The sequence below is a fragment of the Gobius niger genome (genome assembly GCF_951799975.1).
Source record: "Gobius niger genome assembly, chromosome: 6".
NCBI classification, from domain to species: domain Eukaryota; kingdom Metazoa; phylum Chordata; class Actinopteri; order Gobiiformes; family Gobiidae; genus Gobius; species Gobius niger.
This window is the reverse complement of record NC_136857.1, coordinates 40306199-40325530: the sequence shown is the minus strand read 5'-3', so window position 1 is coordinate 40325530 and position 19332 is coordinate 40306199. Positions and strand designations below refer to the sequence as shown.

At 42.0% G+C, this 19332-nt stretch overlaps 1 protein-coding gene across 1 annotated transcript in view; it reads right to left on the bottom strand.

Moving 5' to 3' along the window:
* Nucleotides 1-3058: 3058 nt before the first annotated feature.
* Nucleotides 3059-19332, bottom strand: part of LOC306964897 (NACHT, LRR and PYD domains-containing protein 14-like) — a 318924-nt gene continuing 302650 nt past the window's right edge. The window contains exons 2-15 of the mRNA XM_079559064.1: nucleotides 12125-12223; nucleotides 11966-12045; nucleotides 11377-11873; nucleotides 9823-11141; nucleotides 9629-9746; nucleotides 8509-8681; nucleotides 6964-7140; nucleotides 6142-6318; nucleotides 5359-5535; nucleotides 4993-5169; nucleotides 4471-4647; nucleotides 4105-4281; nucleotides 3539-3712; nucleotides 3059-3174 (exon numbers count right to left, since the gene is read on the bottom strand). Of these exons, the coding sequence (XP_079415190.1) occupies nucleotides 3168-3174; nucleotides 3539-3712; nucleotides 4105-4281; nucleotides 4471-4647; nucleotides 4993-5169; nucleotides 5359-5535; nucleotides 6142-6318; nucleotides 6964-7140; nucleotides 8509-8681; nucleotides 9629-9746; nucleotides 9823-11141; nucleotides 11377-11873; nucleotides 11966-12045; nucleotides 12125-12223 (3529 nt within the window). The 3' untranslated portion in view covers nucleotides 3059-3167. The remainder of the gene's footprint in view (nucleotides 3175-3538; nucleotides 3713-4104; nucleotides 4282-4470; nucleotides 4648-4992; nucleotides 5170-5358; nucleotides 5536-6141; nucleotides 6319-6963; nucleotides 7141-8508; nucleotides 8682-9628; nucleotides 9747-9822; nucleotides 11142-11376; nucleotides 11874-11965; nucleotides 12046-12124; nucleotides 12224-19332) is intronic.

Genomic DNA, 19332 nt, shown 5'->3' with positions numbered 1-19332 from the left:
CTGAAGTGGAGAAAAGAAGAAATCTGCCTGAACAAAATGGCCGACAGACTTTGTTATTTTAAAACTCTTTGTCTGGAAAGTTCAAATCATGTAAAGATGAAACTATGGCCTCACATAAAACACAAATGTTTCATCTTCAAAATACAAAGGGTGCTTCAGTTTCTCCTTTACTGAACTATTCTGACTATAATGATTAACCTCCACTTTAACCAAGCACATTTTCTTCAGTTCAGTTTTACCCAAATCTAAAAGCTTCTGGGCTGGAGTTTACAGCCACAGGCCCGAGTAATGCCTCATTTGAAAGCTAAGATCTACAAAACTGATCTACGAGTTTTGCTCTCGTTGCTGGGTTTTCACTTTATTGATGTTTTTTGTCACTTCCGTTGTTTTTTTTAACCAATTTTTAATTTGTTTGTGTTACTTTTTTTTTTTTTTTACTGATTTAAGGCACACTTTTGTCACTATTTTGACATTTTTTGTTGTCAAATTTAATGCTTTTTTACAATCTTGATTTTTTTTTTCATGTTTTTGTTCTGTTGCTTTCATGACTACATTAAACATGGCCCCGAAATCGATCTAACATTTCTCAATTATCCAGGATAATTCCAACAGTTTGGCTTTGTGGACACCACATGGTTGTGCCTAAAACACCATGTATTGGTTGTACACTACATAAAGTTGTTTTATTTCATTACTAATAAGTCAAGTATAATAATAATATAGGCTAAAGATGGTGAGGTGCTTTTTCACCAGCTCGACAGCCAGATAACGGCGCCACAAATCAATCAGACTTCAGGTTTCAATACAGACGTCAAAACTGACGTGAAATTAAACAATGTTAATGATTCAACATGAAACAAATTTACGGACAAATCCTGTCCAAGCGACAACATAAAATAAAGTCACCATCGGCTCAAGCATGGTCTTCCCTCCGTTGTGTGCAGCCATCTTGGTTTTTCTCCCAGCGTGAACAAATAACTTTTCAAAAGCGACCACAAGAGAGTGCTGTTGCGTAGCATATAAACTTTACTGCTCGAACTCGCACAGGGCAGAATACAAACTCCTCTGCTCCACGTGCGCACTCATTTAAAGCCACAATGCAGAGTTTTTGAACTGATTAAAATATACAAAAACAAAAAATCAACTTTTATATAATTAATATATTCATATATATCACACGCTCATCCAGGAAACACCACATTTGTTTTTTCTTTTAAACAAAAAAAATCGAATTGAAAATCAAGATTGATCAATATGGGGGAAATAATCATGATTATTATTATTTTTCCATAATCGCTCAACCCTACAGCAAATGCATATTAATGAAACATATAAATGTCGTCCCTGCAGATCAAGAAAATACAAAGACCAGTGAACAACATTAAAGACAAAAATCATCACACATTAAACTTGAGACATAAGCGGTCGGTGGTCACATGACTGGTTCCCCTTCAGCCTTTAAGTTCTGTTTTAACCCCTTAACTCCCGCCTGAACCGAGCACATTTTCTCCAGTTTGGCTTTACCCCAATCCAAAAGCTTCTGGAAAAAGATATGAAAAAGAAACAAAACTGAGACGAAAACAATGATGGAAATGTGACAAAAAAGTGATAAAAACATTTATGAAAAAGTTGCAAAAATGTCACAAGAAATTGACAAAAAAATTACAAAAATTGATGTGACAAATATGTGATAAAAAAATCGACCAAAAATGACAAAAATGTGACAAAATGTAACAAAAAAATGACAAAAAATTGATTAAAAAATGCAAAAAAAATTGACAAAAAATTACAAAAAAACGACAAAAAAATTGACAAAAATGTGATCAAAAATTGACAAAAAATAACAAAAATTTGACAAAAAATGACAAAAAAAAATTATAAAAAAGTTACAAAAATGAGTTGAATACCCAACAAAAAAAATTGATGGAAAAAAAGGTGATGACGTGAGGAAAAAGATCCTCTCGGTTCAGGCGGGAGGTAAGAGGGAGGCAGACTCAAAACTCCCATTGTAGCTCAAACTTTACATATTTACAAAAAAAAATGAACAAAATCAACCAAACAGAACCTAACAGAACTCCGGAAAACTCCCCAGCTACATAAAACATTCCTCAAGATTCCTCATAGGTAAAATGATGGTTTTGTAAGAACATACTGTGAGTGACGGTGATGATACCGTTTTGGAAAGAGACAAACAATTAGAGGAACATTGATCAATAAAAACCCTGATGGGAATTACAGTGGTTTCCATATCAAAAGTAAATTAATATATATTTTAACATGATTAAGCCTAAAGGACTTCACTTTCTTCTCTCGTCCTGGTCCTTCTTTCTTTGGAGGTGACTTTGTGTCTCCAGGTTCTTGATGGAGCTCAGACCTGTTCTTGATGAGGCTCAGACCTGTTCTTGATGGAGCTCAGACCTGTTCTTGATGGAGCTCAGACCTGTTCTTGATGAGGCTCAGGCCTGTTCTTGATGGAGCTCAGACCTGTTCTTGATGGAGCTCAGACCTGTTCTTGATGAGGCTCAGACCTGTTCTTGATGGAGCTCAGACCTGTTCTTGATGAGGCTCAGACCTGTTCTTGATGCGGCTCAGACCTGTTCTTGATGAGGCTCAGACCTGTTCTTGATGAGGCTCAGACCTGTTCTTGATGAGGCTCAGACCTGTTCTTGATGAGGCTCAGACCTGTTCTTGATGGAGCTCAGACCTGTTCTTGATGGAGCTCAGACCTGTTCTTGATGAGGCTCAGGCCTGTTCTTGATGGAGCTCAGACCTGTTCTTGATGCAGCTCAGACCTGTTCTTGATGGAGCTCAGACCTGTTCTTGATGGAGCTCAGACCTGTTCTTGATGGAGCTCAGACCTGTTCTTGATGGAGCTCAGACCTGTTCTTGATGGAGCTCAGACCTGTTCTTGATGAGGCTCAGACCTGTTCTTGATGAGGCTCAGACCTGTTCTTGATGAGGCTCAGACCTGTTCTTGATGAGGCTCAGACCTGTTCTTGATGAGGCTCAGACCTGTTCTTGATGGAGCTCAGACCTGTTCTTGATGAGGCTCAGACCTGTTCTTGATGGAGCTCAGACCTGTTCCTCTGAGCCGTGATGCTGATGCTTCTGTTTGTTCTCCTGGGCTCAGTCTGAGGCGTCTGATCTGGAGCTGCTGCACATCATTATTAAGGCCTCCAGCTGTTGAGAAGCAGAAATCAGAAATCTTTCAACAAAGGTCACATTATTCACGAGAATTAATATGAAGAGAAAATGAAATATATGAAAAATAGTCAGGTCTGTTAAACTGTGAAAGCTCCCGTGTGTCGGAGTGTGGGCTGGTGTGACTGAGGAAGAGGGAGATAAACTGAATTTGATGATTAAGGAAACAAAACCGTCTCCAGGTCTGTTTCTGATGAGGATATAATACAACATTGTTAACTTCATCTTCATATTATAACCTTTAATGGTACTAAAAACTATTTCAAACAAACTCCAACAGCCTCAGTGATTTTATTCAGACAAAGGTTCAGAACAGTCTGATAAAGTCAGGACTCACTCCAGTGTCTCCAGTCGACAGTGACGGCTCTGTTTGAGGACCAGGAGCTCCGTCACGTCTGAGTCTCTCAGATCGTTTAAACCCAGCTCCAGCTCAGTGAGATGTGAGGGGTTGGACTTCAGAGCTGAGGCCAGAGAGAAACAGCTGATCTTTGACAAACCACAGCCACTCAATCTGAATAAAGAAATGAAGTCAAGAGATAAAACAGATAAAACATAGACATCTTGAATCATAAACTGCATGATTTCACACTGAATAGTTAATAATAAAGAATAGAACACACCATTTCTAAAACGTTTTAAATATAGTTTGAACAATATGCAAAACTAAGTGTATAAAATGTAAATGTAAAAAGCATAAATAGATAAATACATTTCATTCATTTTCTTATAAACTGTATATACAATATTTACATTTCAAAAACTCTGTAGGAAAAGCATCTAGGATTTAATTCTTCTAGAAATTAACTTATTTTGCTCATTAATAAACAGAAAAAAGTCACTAAAGCTGTTTTGTTCATAGTTTGTGTTCAAACTTGAGCCCTGACACAGACACAGTGAACTGACCTGAGAGTCTTCAGGCGACAGTCTGTGCTCTGCAGGAAACCACACAGATGAGACACTCCTGAGTCAGACAGGGCTTTGTTCAAACCCAGCTCCAGCTCAGTGAGATGTGAGGGGTTGGACTTCAGAGCTGAGGCCAGAGAGGAACAGCTGATCTCTGACAAACCACAGCTCCTCAATCTGAATAAAGAATAAATGAAGTGATTCAAGTCCAGAGATTAAACAGAAAATTAAAGTCATGCGAAGAATCCAAGCTGAAGAGTTAATAAGAAATGTCTGTAAATGTATTTGTGTCATAAACAAAACAAAAACAAATCACTGATATTGTTCTGTTCATAGTTTGTGTGAAACCTGAGACAGTGAACTGACCCGAGAGTATTTAGGCGACAGTCTGTCCACTGCAGGAAACCACACAGATGAGACACTCCTGAGTCAGACAGGTGTTTGTTATCACTCAGGTCCAGCTCAGTGAGATGTGAGGGGTTGGACTTCAGAGCTGAGACCAGAGAGGAACAGCTGATCTCTGACAAACCACAGCCCCACAATCTGAATAAAGAAATAAATTGGTTCAAGTCAAGAGATGAAACAGATGAAACATAGACATCTTCAATCAAAAACGGCATGATTTCACACTGAATAGTTAATTATAAAGAATAGAACACACCGTTTCTAAAATGTTTTCAATATAGTTTGAACAATATGCAAAACTACATTTTATATATATATATACAATATATACAGTACAAAAAGTCTGTAGGAAAAGCATCTAAGATTTAATTCTTCTAGAAATTAACTTATTTTGCTCATTAATAAACAGAAAAAAATCACTAAAGCTGTTTTGTTCATAGTTTGTGTTAAACTTGAGCCCTGACACAGACACAGTGAACTGACCTGAGAGTCTTCAGGCGACAGTCTGTGCTCTGCAGGAAACCACACAGATGAGACACTCCTGAGTCAGACAGGGCTTCGTTACCCCACAGGTCCAGCTCAGTGAGATGTGAGGGGTTGGACTTCAGAGCTGAGGCCAGAGAGGAACAGCTGATCTCTGTCAAACCACAGCTCCTCAATCTGAATAAAGAATAAATGAAGTGATTAAAGTACAGAGATAAAACAGAAAATTAAAGTCATTTGAAGAATCCAAGCTGAGGAGTTAATAAGAAATGTCTGTAAATGTATTTGTGTCATAAACAAACCAAAAACAAATCACTGATATTGTTCTGTTCATAGTTTGTGTGAAACCTGAGACAGTGAACTGACCCGAGAGTATTTAGGCGACAGTCTGTACTCTGCAGGAAACCACACAGATGAGACACTCCTGAGTCAGACAGGGCTTTGTAATTACCCAGCTCCAAGTAAGTGAGATTTGAGGGGTTAGACTTCAGAGCTGAGGCCAGAGAGAAACAACTGATCTCTGACAAACCACAGCGACTCAATCTGAATAAAGAAATGAAGTGGTTCAAGTCACGAGATAAAACAGATAAAACATAGACATCTTGAATCATAAACTGCATGATTTCACACTGAATAGTTAATAATAAAGAATAGAACACACCGTTTAAAGCCTAATTCTTTTCTAAAACTTTCTAAAATATAGTTTGAACAATATGCAAAACTAAATGTATAAAAAGCATAAATAGATTAATACATTTCATTCATTTTCTGTATATACAATATATAGAGTTCAAAAAGTCTGTCGGAAAAGCATCTAGGATTTAATTCTTCTAGAAATTAACTTATTTTGCTCATTAATAAAATCGACATGCTACATTTCTGTGTAAATATACTTGGCATGAAAACACTTCACGTAACTTTATTTAAATAGGGAACACGTGGAAGAGCTTGGTAGCTTCTATTGTGAGCTTTTTTGGAGCTATGTGACATGTGGGAGAGGCTGCGTATGTGTGAGCGCACGGACAAAGACCAGACGGGGATATATTAACTCGGCTAAAGTGAGGTAAGAACATATCTCAGTATGTAAAAACGGTGGCCTATTCCTTTAAAACTTGAGCCCTGACACAGACACAGACACAGTGAACTGACCTGAGAGTCTTCAGGCGACAGTCTGTGCACTGCAGGAAACCACACAGATGAGACACTCCTGAGTCACACAGGGCTTTGTTACTGCCCAGCTCCAGGTAAGTGAGATGTGAGGGGTTGGACTTCAGAGCTGAGGCCAGAGAGGAACAGCTGATCTCTGACAAACCACAGCCCCTCAATCTGAATAAAGAATAAATGAAGTGGTTCAAGTCAAGAGATAAAACAGAAAATTAAAGTCATGCGAAGAATCCAAGCTGAAGAGTTAATAAGAAATGTCTGTAAATGAATTTGTGTCATAAACAAAACAAAAACAAATCACTGATATTGTTCTGTTCATAGTTTGTGTGAAACCTGAGACAGTGAACTAGGGCTGAAACAACTAATCAATTAATCGACAACTAATCGATTACTAAAATAGTTTTCAACTATTTCAGTAATCGATTAATCGTTTTCTAGTAAACACAGACTAAAATAGAGCAAAAAAGACATGAAAATTATGTAATGTGGATGAAAACCTACTTTGTTTTTTAAGTTAGGGTCTGCAGTGTTTTGTACATTGTAAATTTCATAAATATCTGTCTTTGTCTCATCCAATCAGAAAGCAGAATTAGCACAAATAGCCTCCCACAAACATTTACTTTAAGTTTACTCCATCAACATGTCCTCAAGCGCCGCCACTTTAGCTCTATGTGATAAAAAAATTGAAAAAATACAATTTCCATGCACCTTTCACGGCCAAGCGATTAATTGATTAATCGTAAAAATAATCGGTAGATTAATCGATTACCAAAATAATCGTTAGTTGCAGCCCTACAGTGAACTGACCTGAGAGTCTGCAGGCGACAGTCTGTGCTTTGGAGGAAACCACACAGATGAGACACTCCTGAGTCAGACAGGGCTTTGTTATAACTCAGGTCCAGGTAAGTGAGATGTGAGGGGTTGGACTTCAGAGCTGAGGCCAGAGAGGAACAGCTGATCTCTGACAAACCACATCTCCACAAACTGAGTGAAGAAATGAAGTGGTTCAAGTCAAGAGATAAAACAGATAAAACACAGACATCTTGAATCATAAACAGCATGATTTCACACTGAATAGTTAATAATAAAGAATAGAACACACCGTTTAAAGCCTAATTCTTTTCTAAAACTTTCTAAAATATAGTTTGAACAATATGCAAAACTAAATGTATAAAAAGCATAAATAGATAAATACATTTCATTCATTTTCTTATAAACAGTATATACAATATATACAGTTCAAAATGTCTGTCGGAAAAGCATCTAGGATTTAAGTATTCTAGAAATTATCTTATTTTGCTCATTAATAAACAGAAAAAAATCACTAAAGGTGTTTTGTTCACATCTTGTGTTAAAGGAATAGGCCACCGTTTTTACATACTGAGATATGTTCTTACCTAACCTTAGCCGAGTTAATATATCCCCGTCTGGTCTTTGTCCGTGCGCTCACACATACGCAGCCTCTCCCACATGTCATATAGCTCCAAAAAAGCTCACGATAGAAGCTACCAAGCTCTTCCACGTGTTCCCTATTTAAATAAAGTTACGTGAAGTGTTTTCATGTGAAGTATATTTACACAGAAATGTAACATGTTGATTTTATAAGCAGATAAAAAGGGGGACTATATTGTGAGTCGTAATGATACAGGAGCACAGCGTCCGTGCAGTAACTCCTAAAGACTTCCCCGCTCACTTCCATCAATAGAAGCTGCGTGACTTGTACAGAGCCATTTACAACAAACAGAAAATATATTTTGGGAAAGTGCTGCACATTCCTACCTGATGGTGGAGCTCCTGAGTCCTGTGTCGTCGTCCGGGGTGAGTTGGAAATCTGTGAAACATTACTACACTATATACTTTCTGCTTGTTATCACAGCCCGGCACGATGCACGTAAAAGGCATCGTTCACAAGTTATCCACGCTTCTTCAACTGTTCTCTGTGAGCTCTACAAGTCACACAGCTTCTACTGACGGAAGTGAGCGGGGAAGTCTTTAGGAGTTACTGCGCGGACGCTGTGCTCCTGTATCATTACGCCTCACAATATAGTCCCCCTTTTTATTTGCTTATAAAATCCACATGTTACATTTCTGTGTAAATATACTTCGCATGAAAACACTTCACGTAACTTTATTTAAATAGGGAACACGTGGAAGAGCTTGGTAGCTTCTATTGTGAGCTTTTTTGGAGCTATGTGACATGTGGGAGAGGCTGCGTATGTGTGAGCGCACTGACAAAGACCAGACGGGGATATATTAACTCGGCTAAAGTGAGGTAAGAACATATCTCAGTATGTAAAAACGGTGGCCTATTCCTTTAAAACTTGAGCCCTGACACATAGAGAGTGAACTGACCTGAGAGTCTTCAGGCAACAGTCTGTGCTCTGCAGGAAACCACACAGATGAGACACTGCTGAGTCACACAGGGCTTTGTTATCATCCAGGTCCAGGTAAGTGAGATGTGAGGGGTTGGACTTCAGAGCTGAGGCCAGAGAGGAACAGCTGATTTCTGACAAACCACAGTTCCACAATCTGAATAAAGAATAAATGAAGTGATTAAGTCCAGAGTAAAGTCAGAGGAGATTTCTGTAGCTACAGCTGAACATCTGAGACTCTGGTTTGGAGCAGGACTCAGTTTCAGTGATTAAAGGATGAGGAGAGACGTCACAGACCTGCACTGACCTGAGAGAGGAGAGCTGACAGTGAGGACTCTTCAGACCTGCACTGACCTGAGAGAGGAGAGCTGACAGTGAGGACTCTTCAGACCTGACCTGAGAGAGGAGAGCTGACAGTGAGGACTCTTCAGACCTGCACTGACCTGAGAGAGGAGAGCTGACAGTGAGGACTCTTCAGACCTGCACTGACCTGAGAGAGGAGAGCTGACAGTGAGGACTCTTCAGACCTGCACTGACCTGAGAGAGGAGAGCTGACAGTGAGGACTCTTCAGACCTGCACTGACCTGAGAGAGGAGAGCTGACAGTGAGGACTCTTCAGACCTGACCTGAGAGAGGAGAGCTGACAGTGAGGACTCTTCAGACCTGCACTGACCTGAGAGAAGAGAGCTGACAGTGAGGACTCTTCAGACCTGACCTGAGAGAGGAGAGCTGACAGTGAGGACTCTTCAGACCTGCCCTGACATGAGAGAGGAGAGCTGACAGTGAGGACTCTTCAGACCTGCACTGACCTGAGAGAGGAGAGCTGACAGTGAGGACTCTTCAGACCTGACCTGAGAGAGGAGAGCTGACAGTGAGGACTCTTCAGACCTGCACTGACCTGAGAGAGGAGAGCTGACAGTGAGGACTCTTCTGACCTGACCTGACCTGAGAGAGGAGAGCTGACAGTGAGGACTCTTCAGACCTGACCTGACCTGAGAGAGGAGAGCTGACAGTGAGGACTCTTCAGACCTGCACTGACCTGACCTGAGAGAGGAGAGCTGACAGTGAGGACTCTTCAGAGCAGAACTCAGCGCAGACACTGAGGAGTCACTCAGGACATTACGGCTCAGATCCAAGTCTCTGAGATGGGAGGGGCTGGAGCTCAGCGCTGACGCCACCACTTCATAGTGAAGATCTGAGAGTCCACAGCCTACAAACCTGTAACAGATGTTAGAGCAACATGTGAGTGATTATAACGTGTGAGTGAAGCTTCTGTCTGTGACTGAGGACTCACACAGCCTTCCTGCAGTTCCTCACCGCTGGGATCAGTCTCAGTTTACCCTGAGGAGACGTGTTGTACTGGCTTAGATCCAGCTCCTCCAGGACCTGCTCTGACATCTGCAGCATGTAGGCCAGAGCCGAGCACTGGATCTCAGACAGTTTCTCCTTAGATCCACCTCCAGACTTCAGGAGGTCCTGGATCTGCTGCTGCACAGACTGGTCCTTCAGCTCCATCAGACAGTGGAAGATGTTGATGCTTCTGTCGGGAGAGACTTTGTCTGTGTTCATCCTTTTAAGGTTTTCAATGACTTCAATGACTTTCAATGACTGAATTGGACTCAGCAGAGCTCCTAAAAGTCTGTGGTTGGACTCCAGACTGAGGCCATGAAGGAACCGCACAAACAGGTCCAGGTGGCCGTTTGGACTCTGCAGGGACTTTTCTACAGAACTTATGAGAAAGTGAGGACTTGATCTTGACACATTCCATTTGTGTCCATAAAGAAACCTTTGGACCACATAAGAGTTGCCCCTAAAGCAGTGGTGAAGGTAAACGGCTGCCAGAAACTCCTGCACGCTCAGGTGGATGAAGCAGTAGACTGACTGGTTGAAGACACTCTCTCGTTTGAAGATCTCAGTGCAGAGTCCGGAGTAGACCGAGGCCTCGCTCAGGTCCAGACCCACCTGCTCCAGGTCTTCTTGGTAGAACATGATGTTTCCTGTCTGCAGATGCTCAAAGGCCAGTCTCCCCAGCTTCAGGAGCAGCTCTGTGTCGGCCTCTGTCAGCCCCCAGGTCTCAGACCTGACCTCTGTTTGTGTCTGTTTGTACTTCCTCTTCCTGTGCGTCTGCACCAACAGGAAGTGTGCGTACATGTCTGTGAGGGTCTGGGGCAGTGGTCCGCTCTGATGGCTTCTCAAAACGTAGTCCAGGACTGTGGAGGTGATCCAGCAGAAGACTGGGATCTGGCTCATGTTGTGGAGGCTGCGGGAGGTTCTGAGGTGGGACAGGACTGTTTGAAGCTGCTCTTCATCTGAGAACCTCTTCCTGAAGTACTGCTCCTTCTGTGGGTCAGTGATGAAGCCCCTGACCTCCGTGACCCTGTGCACGCACCGCGCTGGGATCTGATGGGCCGCCGCTGGGCGGGAGGTGATCCATATAAGGGCATGAGGAAGCAGAGCGCCTCTGATGAGGTTCACCAACAGTACGCCCACCTCTGACCTCTGTGTGACCTCAGAGATGAGCTCACAGCTGAAGTCCAGAGACAGTCTGCTCTCGTCGAGGCCGTCAAAGATGAACAGGAGTTTACAGACGGACAGAGTGTGGGCTGTGAGCGTCTGTGGGGCAGAGAAACACAACATTTAACATCCATGACTTTACACCACTTTCCTTCAACCCTCACTTTAAACCAGTGAGTGGTGGAGCTCCAGTGTGAGGGACTGCAGGGTTTACAGTGAATGTGAACACAGACTGAACTAACAAACGCCCTGAGAGCCAGGAGTCATTTCAAAAGGGTTTGAGACTTTGAAATATATGATGTGAAAGGTAAAGCTTTCTCTAAATGAGAGTGACCTGTGGATCCAGCGCTGGATGGAACACTTGGATCAGCTCCATCAGACTGTAGTGCCCACTTCTGACCAGGTTCATCTCTCTGAAGGACAGTGGCACCACCAGCTGCAGCTCCTGGTTCTCTGAGCCCTGGGCCCAGTCCAGACAGAACTTCAGGACTGAGAAGGTCTTCCCCACTCCAGCCACGCCCACAGTCAGCACGGCTCTGATGGAGCCCTGCTGCAGCGCCCCCTGCTGCTGCTCAGGGGGCAGAGCTTTAAAGATGTCCTGGCACCTGATTGTGATCTCCTGGACCTCCTTCTTCTTGGACTGTGTCTCCAGACTCCTCTCCTCGGGTTGGGCTCTGGCCTCTTCACTGAGGCCCTCTGTGATGTACAGCTCAGTGAAGATGCTGTTCAGAAGAGTTCTATCTCCTGATTCTTCACTTCCCTCTGTCACACTCTCACATCTGCTGCTCAGGCTCTGCTTATGCTCCTTCAGAACCTTGTGGAGACCTTCACCTGGACACAGAGGAGGAGACACCTGTTAATGTTGATGAACAGGTCTCTTATTCCCTGCTGTAGTTGATGAGTCTCAGACTGAGCAGACTCACCTGGTGCAGGGCCTTGAACCCCCTGATCAGGACCTGTGTCTCCACACTGAGGCCAGGCGTCCTGCTCTGACTCTGTTTCTCTGTGACACAAACACGTCTTTAACATCTCAGAAGTTACAATCACAAACATAAAGACTCTGTGTTCAGGTCAGTTCTTACCGTGAGTCTGGAGCAGGTCCACCACTGAAGTCTGGATTACGTTCTTTAGACATGTCACTCTTCATGGACAGAGCCGACACTGAGGCTGTGGATCTGCTTCTGTGGAGAGAAGATGGTTCATGTTTGTTGGTAATCTGAAATGTGCAGCATGTGGCCAGCAGGGGGCGTAGTCAGCCTGATATAAATGAAGTCCTGTCTAAAGCCGGTGAACATTGTGAGCAGCTCTCGTCTCACTGTGTGTGAGAGAATCTTAGCCATGACAAACGTTTGTGAAGTTGTATTTTGTTGATCATTGTTGCAGAAAGAGCAGGTTCACTCTGAGACTGTTCCAAACTATCATCCGGATGGTGCAGCTCGTCCTTGGTCGTGCGATGGTTCTATTTTAAATCTTTGCCCTTTTGTCACTATGACCTACACTCAGAGATCGTTCTCCACAGTGTGTCGTGTTGGTTCAGACGGTTGTGTTTTCTGTAAAGCCCAGTTTCCACTAACGACTGCTGCTTTTCAGGAAACTGGTCCATTTCACTGGTGATGGTTAAATATATCTGCTGTGAGGAAACATTCACATGACGTTAGCATCTTTCTACCTGCTGTAGCATGAGCTGTTATGTTGTCAGTATGTTCAGCTGGAATGAATGTTGAAATTCCAAACAAATCCCAGTCAGCCTGAATGCAGCATTACTGTGTCTGAGGCTGCACTGATCTATAATTAGGCCCGAGCGCCATCAGGGCTGGTGAAGGGCCTCTTGTAATCACATAGAGTGCGTGGAGCACACAAAACGAGCGCAAAGCGCTCGCCTCCTATCAAACATGCACTAACACACTCCTCTCGTCGTGCACGTTCCGTGCACTTACATATATAATGCAAAAATCAACCTTATAATTATACAGAGCCCAAAAAAGTCAATGGGCGACTGGTCGTGCCCGTCAGTGACCCAGGACCTCTACCATGAGGTAGGAATGCGCGAGCACTTTCCGAAAATATATAGTTTACGGTACCCGCGTAAGCGGAAACACTGTTTTCGTGTGAGAATATTCAGGCCCGAGCGGCCTGGTGTCGCAAGGGCCTATTGTAATCGCAATCGCAGCGCACTGAACCTAAGTGCGCGGAGCGCACGAAAACAGCGCGAAGCGCTGTCCCCATGTCAACCGTAAACTCACCGTGTTATTGCATGAAAATGAATATAGTGTGAATATATAGTGTGAATGGCCTCACGGCCTCACGGCCCCACGGCGCGGATCATTGAGAGCTTTCCAAAAATATATAATATGATATCGTTGCGAAAGCGACGATATTGTTTTTGTAAAAAATATTATTAGTCTTTCTTTCTTCTTTCTTCTTCTTCTGCTCTTTGAGCAGGAATTTGACCCCCTGAACATTGTCGAAAACTCACCAAACTTTGCCCAAAATTCAGGTCTGGTGAAAAATTAATTAAAATGAGTGGGTTTTTTTGGGGAAATAAAAAAATCAAAATACATTGCGCCTATGGAGGCGGGGCCAACGTCAACTTTGTCGTAGAGCGACGAGATTCGGTACAGATATTCAACATGTGAAGACAAACCAAAAATATTATTGTGGCCACGCCCCCTGACAAACTGGAAGTCCGCCATTTTGACAGGAAGTCCAGAGAATGCTGAGTCAGCGTTTTCGCATCTATATGTTTTTCTGGCAAAAAAAATATTATTTTTCTTTCTTTCTTTCTTTCTTTCCGCCTTTTAAAACTGGACTTTGACCCCCTGAACATGCTCGAAAACTCAATTAAAAATCACCAAAAAATCAATGTGGGACATGCCAAATGGCACAACAGCGCCACCTGCCAAATTGAAAACAATGCCTCCAATGAGCCTCAAACAACTTGGCCACACACTCGCGCTTTTCGGCTTTAAGTGGGATTTAAGTGGGCTGTAAGTGGGTTGTAAGTGGCCCACCCATCCCCCGTGAGGATAGCCAGAGGTCTTAGCCAGGCAGCATGCCTGAAATTCGTCAATTTTCCAAATTTCCTCCTTTATTCACAACGGCTACAGTTTTAGCCTCGTACATGTTTATACTACCCCTCTGTCACAGAAAGACGCTTTAATTTAGACGTTTTTGACTCCAAAATCAATAAAATGCAGTCTGACGCCTTTGGTAGGGTTACATAGACGCGGCAATAGAGGCGCTAAAGGAGGCACGGCCCGCGAGGGCCGTTCGATGCCGCTTGCGGCTTTAATATTCTTTCTTTTTTTCTTTCGCGCCGTCGCAATTTTCACCCAGTGAACATTGACGAAAAGTCCCAAAATTCAAACCCGATCTGACAAAACTTTTTACATGAAATACATGAAGGTGTAGGACCCTCCAGAGGCTGCAGTTGTGCATAAACCTTCTCTCCGGCCTCCCCTAAACTGTTCAGCTGAAGCTGAAGCAGAAACGGCTGCAGTGGCTCAGAAATACATGAGACTCATTTTCAAACAGTCTTGTTCACTGATGAGGCCGTGTGACCCTGGATGGTCAGATGGATGGAGTAGTGGATGGTTGGTGAATGGCCACAATGTCCCAGCAAGGCTGTGACGTCAGTAAGGAGGGGGCGGAGTCAGAATCATTAGCAGAGAGCTGGTCAGTCCCTTTAGGATCCCTGAAGGTGTGAAAATGACCTCTTTCTGACTGACCACTTTCTTCTATGGTACAAAAAGAACAAGATCCTCTTCATCATGACAAAGCACCATGTCCTGCTGTAAAGAAAACCTCTGCATCACTGGCTGCTATGGGCAGAAAAGGAGAGAAACTCATGATGTGGACCCCCTCCTCCCCTGACCTCAGCCCTACTGAGAACCTTTGGAGCCTCAACAAAAAAACATCTATGAGGGTGGGAGGCAGTTTTCATCCAAACAGCAGCTCTGGGAGGTTTTCCCTTGTGTGGCCTTCACGGGTGATTTTGACCCCCTGTTACGTTCCAGGCATTTGGATACAAGGGGGCGCCTTCCAACCTTTTCAGTGTAAATGTGAGTTGACTTTTTTCAGAGTTAGACTTTAGGTCAGACATGAGTGACAGTAACATGAGGCTAAATACAGTGAGCTCTTTGTTTCCAGTAAAAAGGCTGAGGCCTCATTGCTCTTCAGTCACAGAGAAGTGAAGAAGGAAGTCATGGAGCTTCTGCTTTAGACAGAACTTCAGACTCTGCTGCATGTAAGAGTCATATCATATTCTGAAACTCAAATATGTAGTAAAAACTTAATATATGGACAATTATTATTACAACTACAAAAAGAAAAACATCAAAACATTTGTTTTATTTACTCTCATTCTTAAAAAAAAAACAAAAAAAGACAAACAAACCCTAACCATTTGTATCTGCTGTAAATTCATGTTTGTCCCAGTTCCTCTGAGTCCTGGTGGGTCATGGTGAACCATGACAGATGTGGACCGTGACAGATGTGGACCGTGACAGATGTGGACCATGACAGATGTGGACCATGACAGATGTGGACCATGACAGATGTGGACAGGACTGTGGTAGATCTACTTTTCCTTTGGAGAAAATAGTTACTATAGTAACTGTTGAAGAAATGAACCTCACGAGCTTCTTCTGTAACATCTGTCCACATCAGTCCTGCTGCTCCACGACTCAGAGGAACTGGGACAAACATGACTCGACAGCAGATACAAACAACTAGGGTTTGTTTTTGTTTTGTTTTGTTTTTTTAGAATGAGGGTAAATAAAAAAACAAATTTTTTAATCGGATACATGATTTTCAAATATTTTTTCTTTTTGTTAATGTAATAATAATTTTCCATATATTGTGTTTTTACTACAGATTTGAGTTTCAGAATATGATATGACTCTTACCTGCAGCAGAGTCTGAAGTTCTGTCTAAAGCAGAAGCTCCATGACTTCCTTCTTCACTTCTCAGTCTGTGACTGAAGAGCAATGAGGCCTCAGCCTTTTTACTGGAAACAAAGAGCTCACTGTATTTAGCCTCATGTTACTGTCACTCATGTCTGACCTAAAGTCTCACTCTGAAGAAAGTCAACTCACATTTACACTGAGAAGGTTGGAAGGGCGCCTCCTTGTGTCACCTTGCATCCAAATGCCCGGAACGTAACAGCAAAGGCCACACAAGGGATATTCTGACATCCTGCAAACAAAACCAAGCAGAAACTGTCCAACAACTCACATTTACACTGAGAAGGTTGGAAGCAGTGTTCATTTCGTCGACTAAAATATTTAGTCTTAATTTTAGTTAAAGTGATATTTTTGACGACTAAAATTGGACTAAAACTAAATTAAAAGTTTCTCATGAGACTAAAACTGTGACTAAAATGTCCAGATATTTGAGTCGACTAAAATAAGACTAAATAAAAATGAAAAGGAGAGACTAAAATCATCCAAACTTGTATTGAGCGTCTGAAAGAGCCTCAGATCATGGAAATTGCTTTGTTCATGTGGAGCAGCTCCATGAAGCAGAGGAACAAGATTAAATATGATTATAATGAATATTATCAATGCAAAGTCGACTAAATTAGTCTTAAATTTAGTCGACTAAATTTACTTGCAATTTTAGTCGACTAAAACTAGACTAAAATTGAATTACATTTTCGTCAAAAGACTAAAACTAAAATAAAATATGTAAGGGGCGCCCCCTTGTGTCACCTTGCATCCAAATGCCCAGAATGTAACAGCGAAGGCCACACAAGGGATATTCTTACATCCTGTAAAGAAATCCAAGCAGAAACTGTCCAAAAACTCACAAGTTTAATGGATTTAAGAATTGTGAAGCTGCTCAAAGAGGGTCCTTTGATAAAATATAACTTGACCTATTGAGATGTTTTTGATTGAAATATCTTTTGGTTTCAGTAAATATGACCTCCTAATGCTGCAAATTCACCATAACCATCAGCTAATTACAAACTTTAAAATGTGTTGAAACGATGAGTTGCAGAATAATTTGGAACAGTAGATTTTTAGTTTTTTTACTGTATTTATTTTTGAAAAAAACACTGTTTTCACTGAGAGATTTTTTCCACCACATTTAAATGATCCTCGACCAGTTAAAGACTTGAAAATGATGCTGATTCTCATTTGAGTCGACAGTTTACAAAAAAAGAGAAAAATGTCATTTGCAAAATAATTTGGAACGCGGTGTCACATTTTTCTCTGTATAATGTATAAATTAAGAGCAGAGTTCTCAGCATTGTCAAAAAACTTTTTTTTTTTTTTTTTTCTGACAAAAACTCTGTCAGATACCGAGAGGGCACATTAACACATTCCAAAAATCCTAAAACTAAGACTATCGGGAAAAAACTTAAAAACAGACAAACATAAAGGCAGTAGCAATACCGTAAACTTAGACTGAGGGAGACAAAAGGGGGCGGGGCGGTCGGCGAGGGCCGATAATCGCCGCTTGCGGCTATATTTAAACTCTGAACTCGTGACAAATGTGGCGGCCATCTTCTGACTGGGACTGGCCTAATACTCGTGATGCTATTATCAGATTCTTTTACATAAAAAGAGCCGACAAGAGCTGCAGATTAACTTTATTTTGTTCATTATTCATTGAAATAATCATTTAAAGCGTAATATTTTTGTCATGTACACATTTTTATAACATTTAGCAGCTAAGATGTGATGTGACGTCGTGAGATGATCACAACATGGCCGCCTGAGCTGTTGTTCCAGTGGGTTACCGCGGCAACGCCTTATCATGAGTTTATTACAGATCTGTGAATGATCCACTCTCTGTTCAGTCCAGTTTTTATCTGTGGACAAACTCAAATCAGATCAATAATACTTGTTTATCTTAAAGGGCAAAGGTGAAGCTTCAGCACCACCTGGGCTCTGTGACCCTGAGGAAAACCCTCTGTGGGATTTCAGTCACAGCTCCTTCAGGTCCAACAGAACAGTCAGATTCATGTCTTTATTTTCTTTATAACGAGGAGCCAGTATTACTGATGGGTTTATGATCTTTAACTGAATCTCTGTGAGTCACATAACTCGTGTGACTCAGTGTTTTACTGAAACATGAACATGAATATGAACTCAAAATCACTGAGCTCTGATTCAGACACATCACAGGATCTTAATACAATTAGTAAAAACCTTTTCTTAATCTTTACCATTTTAAAACAAGAGTTTATAGATTTGATCCTGGAGGAGCTCCTGACCGGACACTTTTTCACAGGTATGTTTGGATTGACCTGTGTCTCTCCTGTACGAGGGTCAGAGTGACAACAATGAAACAACACTTAATGAAAATATGAATGTGATCAAAATCACAGCAGTAAAACTGGACTTGATGAAAATGGAAGGTGTGAAAAACAGAACGTGGTAAAACTGAGTTCCATAAAATCCCACATGTGATTAAATCATCTGAGAAAATGAGTCTTTGGAGTTTTCGTCACTTTTTTGTCTTTTCACCCAGAATTTTCACATCTGGCATTTTATGGCTCAGTTTTACCATGTTCATATGTGAATGATGTTTTGTCACTTTGACCCGTCACACTCCCGTTCATCTGTTTAGTCTTAGCGTTAGGTGATCAAAGGCCATTCAGAGAAATCACTACTATAAGAAGAGTCTCGTCAGTTTAATGACCATCACAACATGGCCGCCAGAGCTGTTGTTACAATGGGTTACCGCGGCAACACCTTATCATGAGTTTTATTGCAGATTTATCAATGATTGACTAACTGTTTATCAGAAGTGGGATGATTTTACTGCCTGTGTCACAAACTCGGATTCTTTTCAACAGTTGAACATGAAACATAAAGTAATGAGTTTAGTAACGTTAGTCTTTGAAGGAGGTTAAATAAGAAACAAACTCACTTTGTCCCACAGAGCTGTGGCTCAGTGCTGCCCCCTGGAGGCTCAGTGCTGCCCCCTGGAGGCTCAGTGCTGCCCCCTGGAGGCTTTGCTCTTGCTTCTGCCATTTCCTCAGAGTCTTGTCCTGGGGGAGAATCAGAGCCGTTAAACACAGAGATAAACCTCATCATGTGAGCGCTGAGTTTATTTACCTGAGACTGGACGAACACGAAACAGTGAGACTCAGACTCGGAGACTCAGAGACTCAGACTCGGAGACACAGCAGCTCAGAGACTCTGCACGGCTGCATCTGACGCTCCTGTAGACGCACTTTGACTCTGATTCAAACTGATCTTTCCTGTCGCTCTTTATGACGAGGCAAAGCTTCAGGTTAATCATCCACTAATAAAACATCCATCATAAACTACACGTC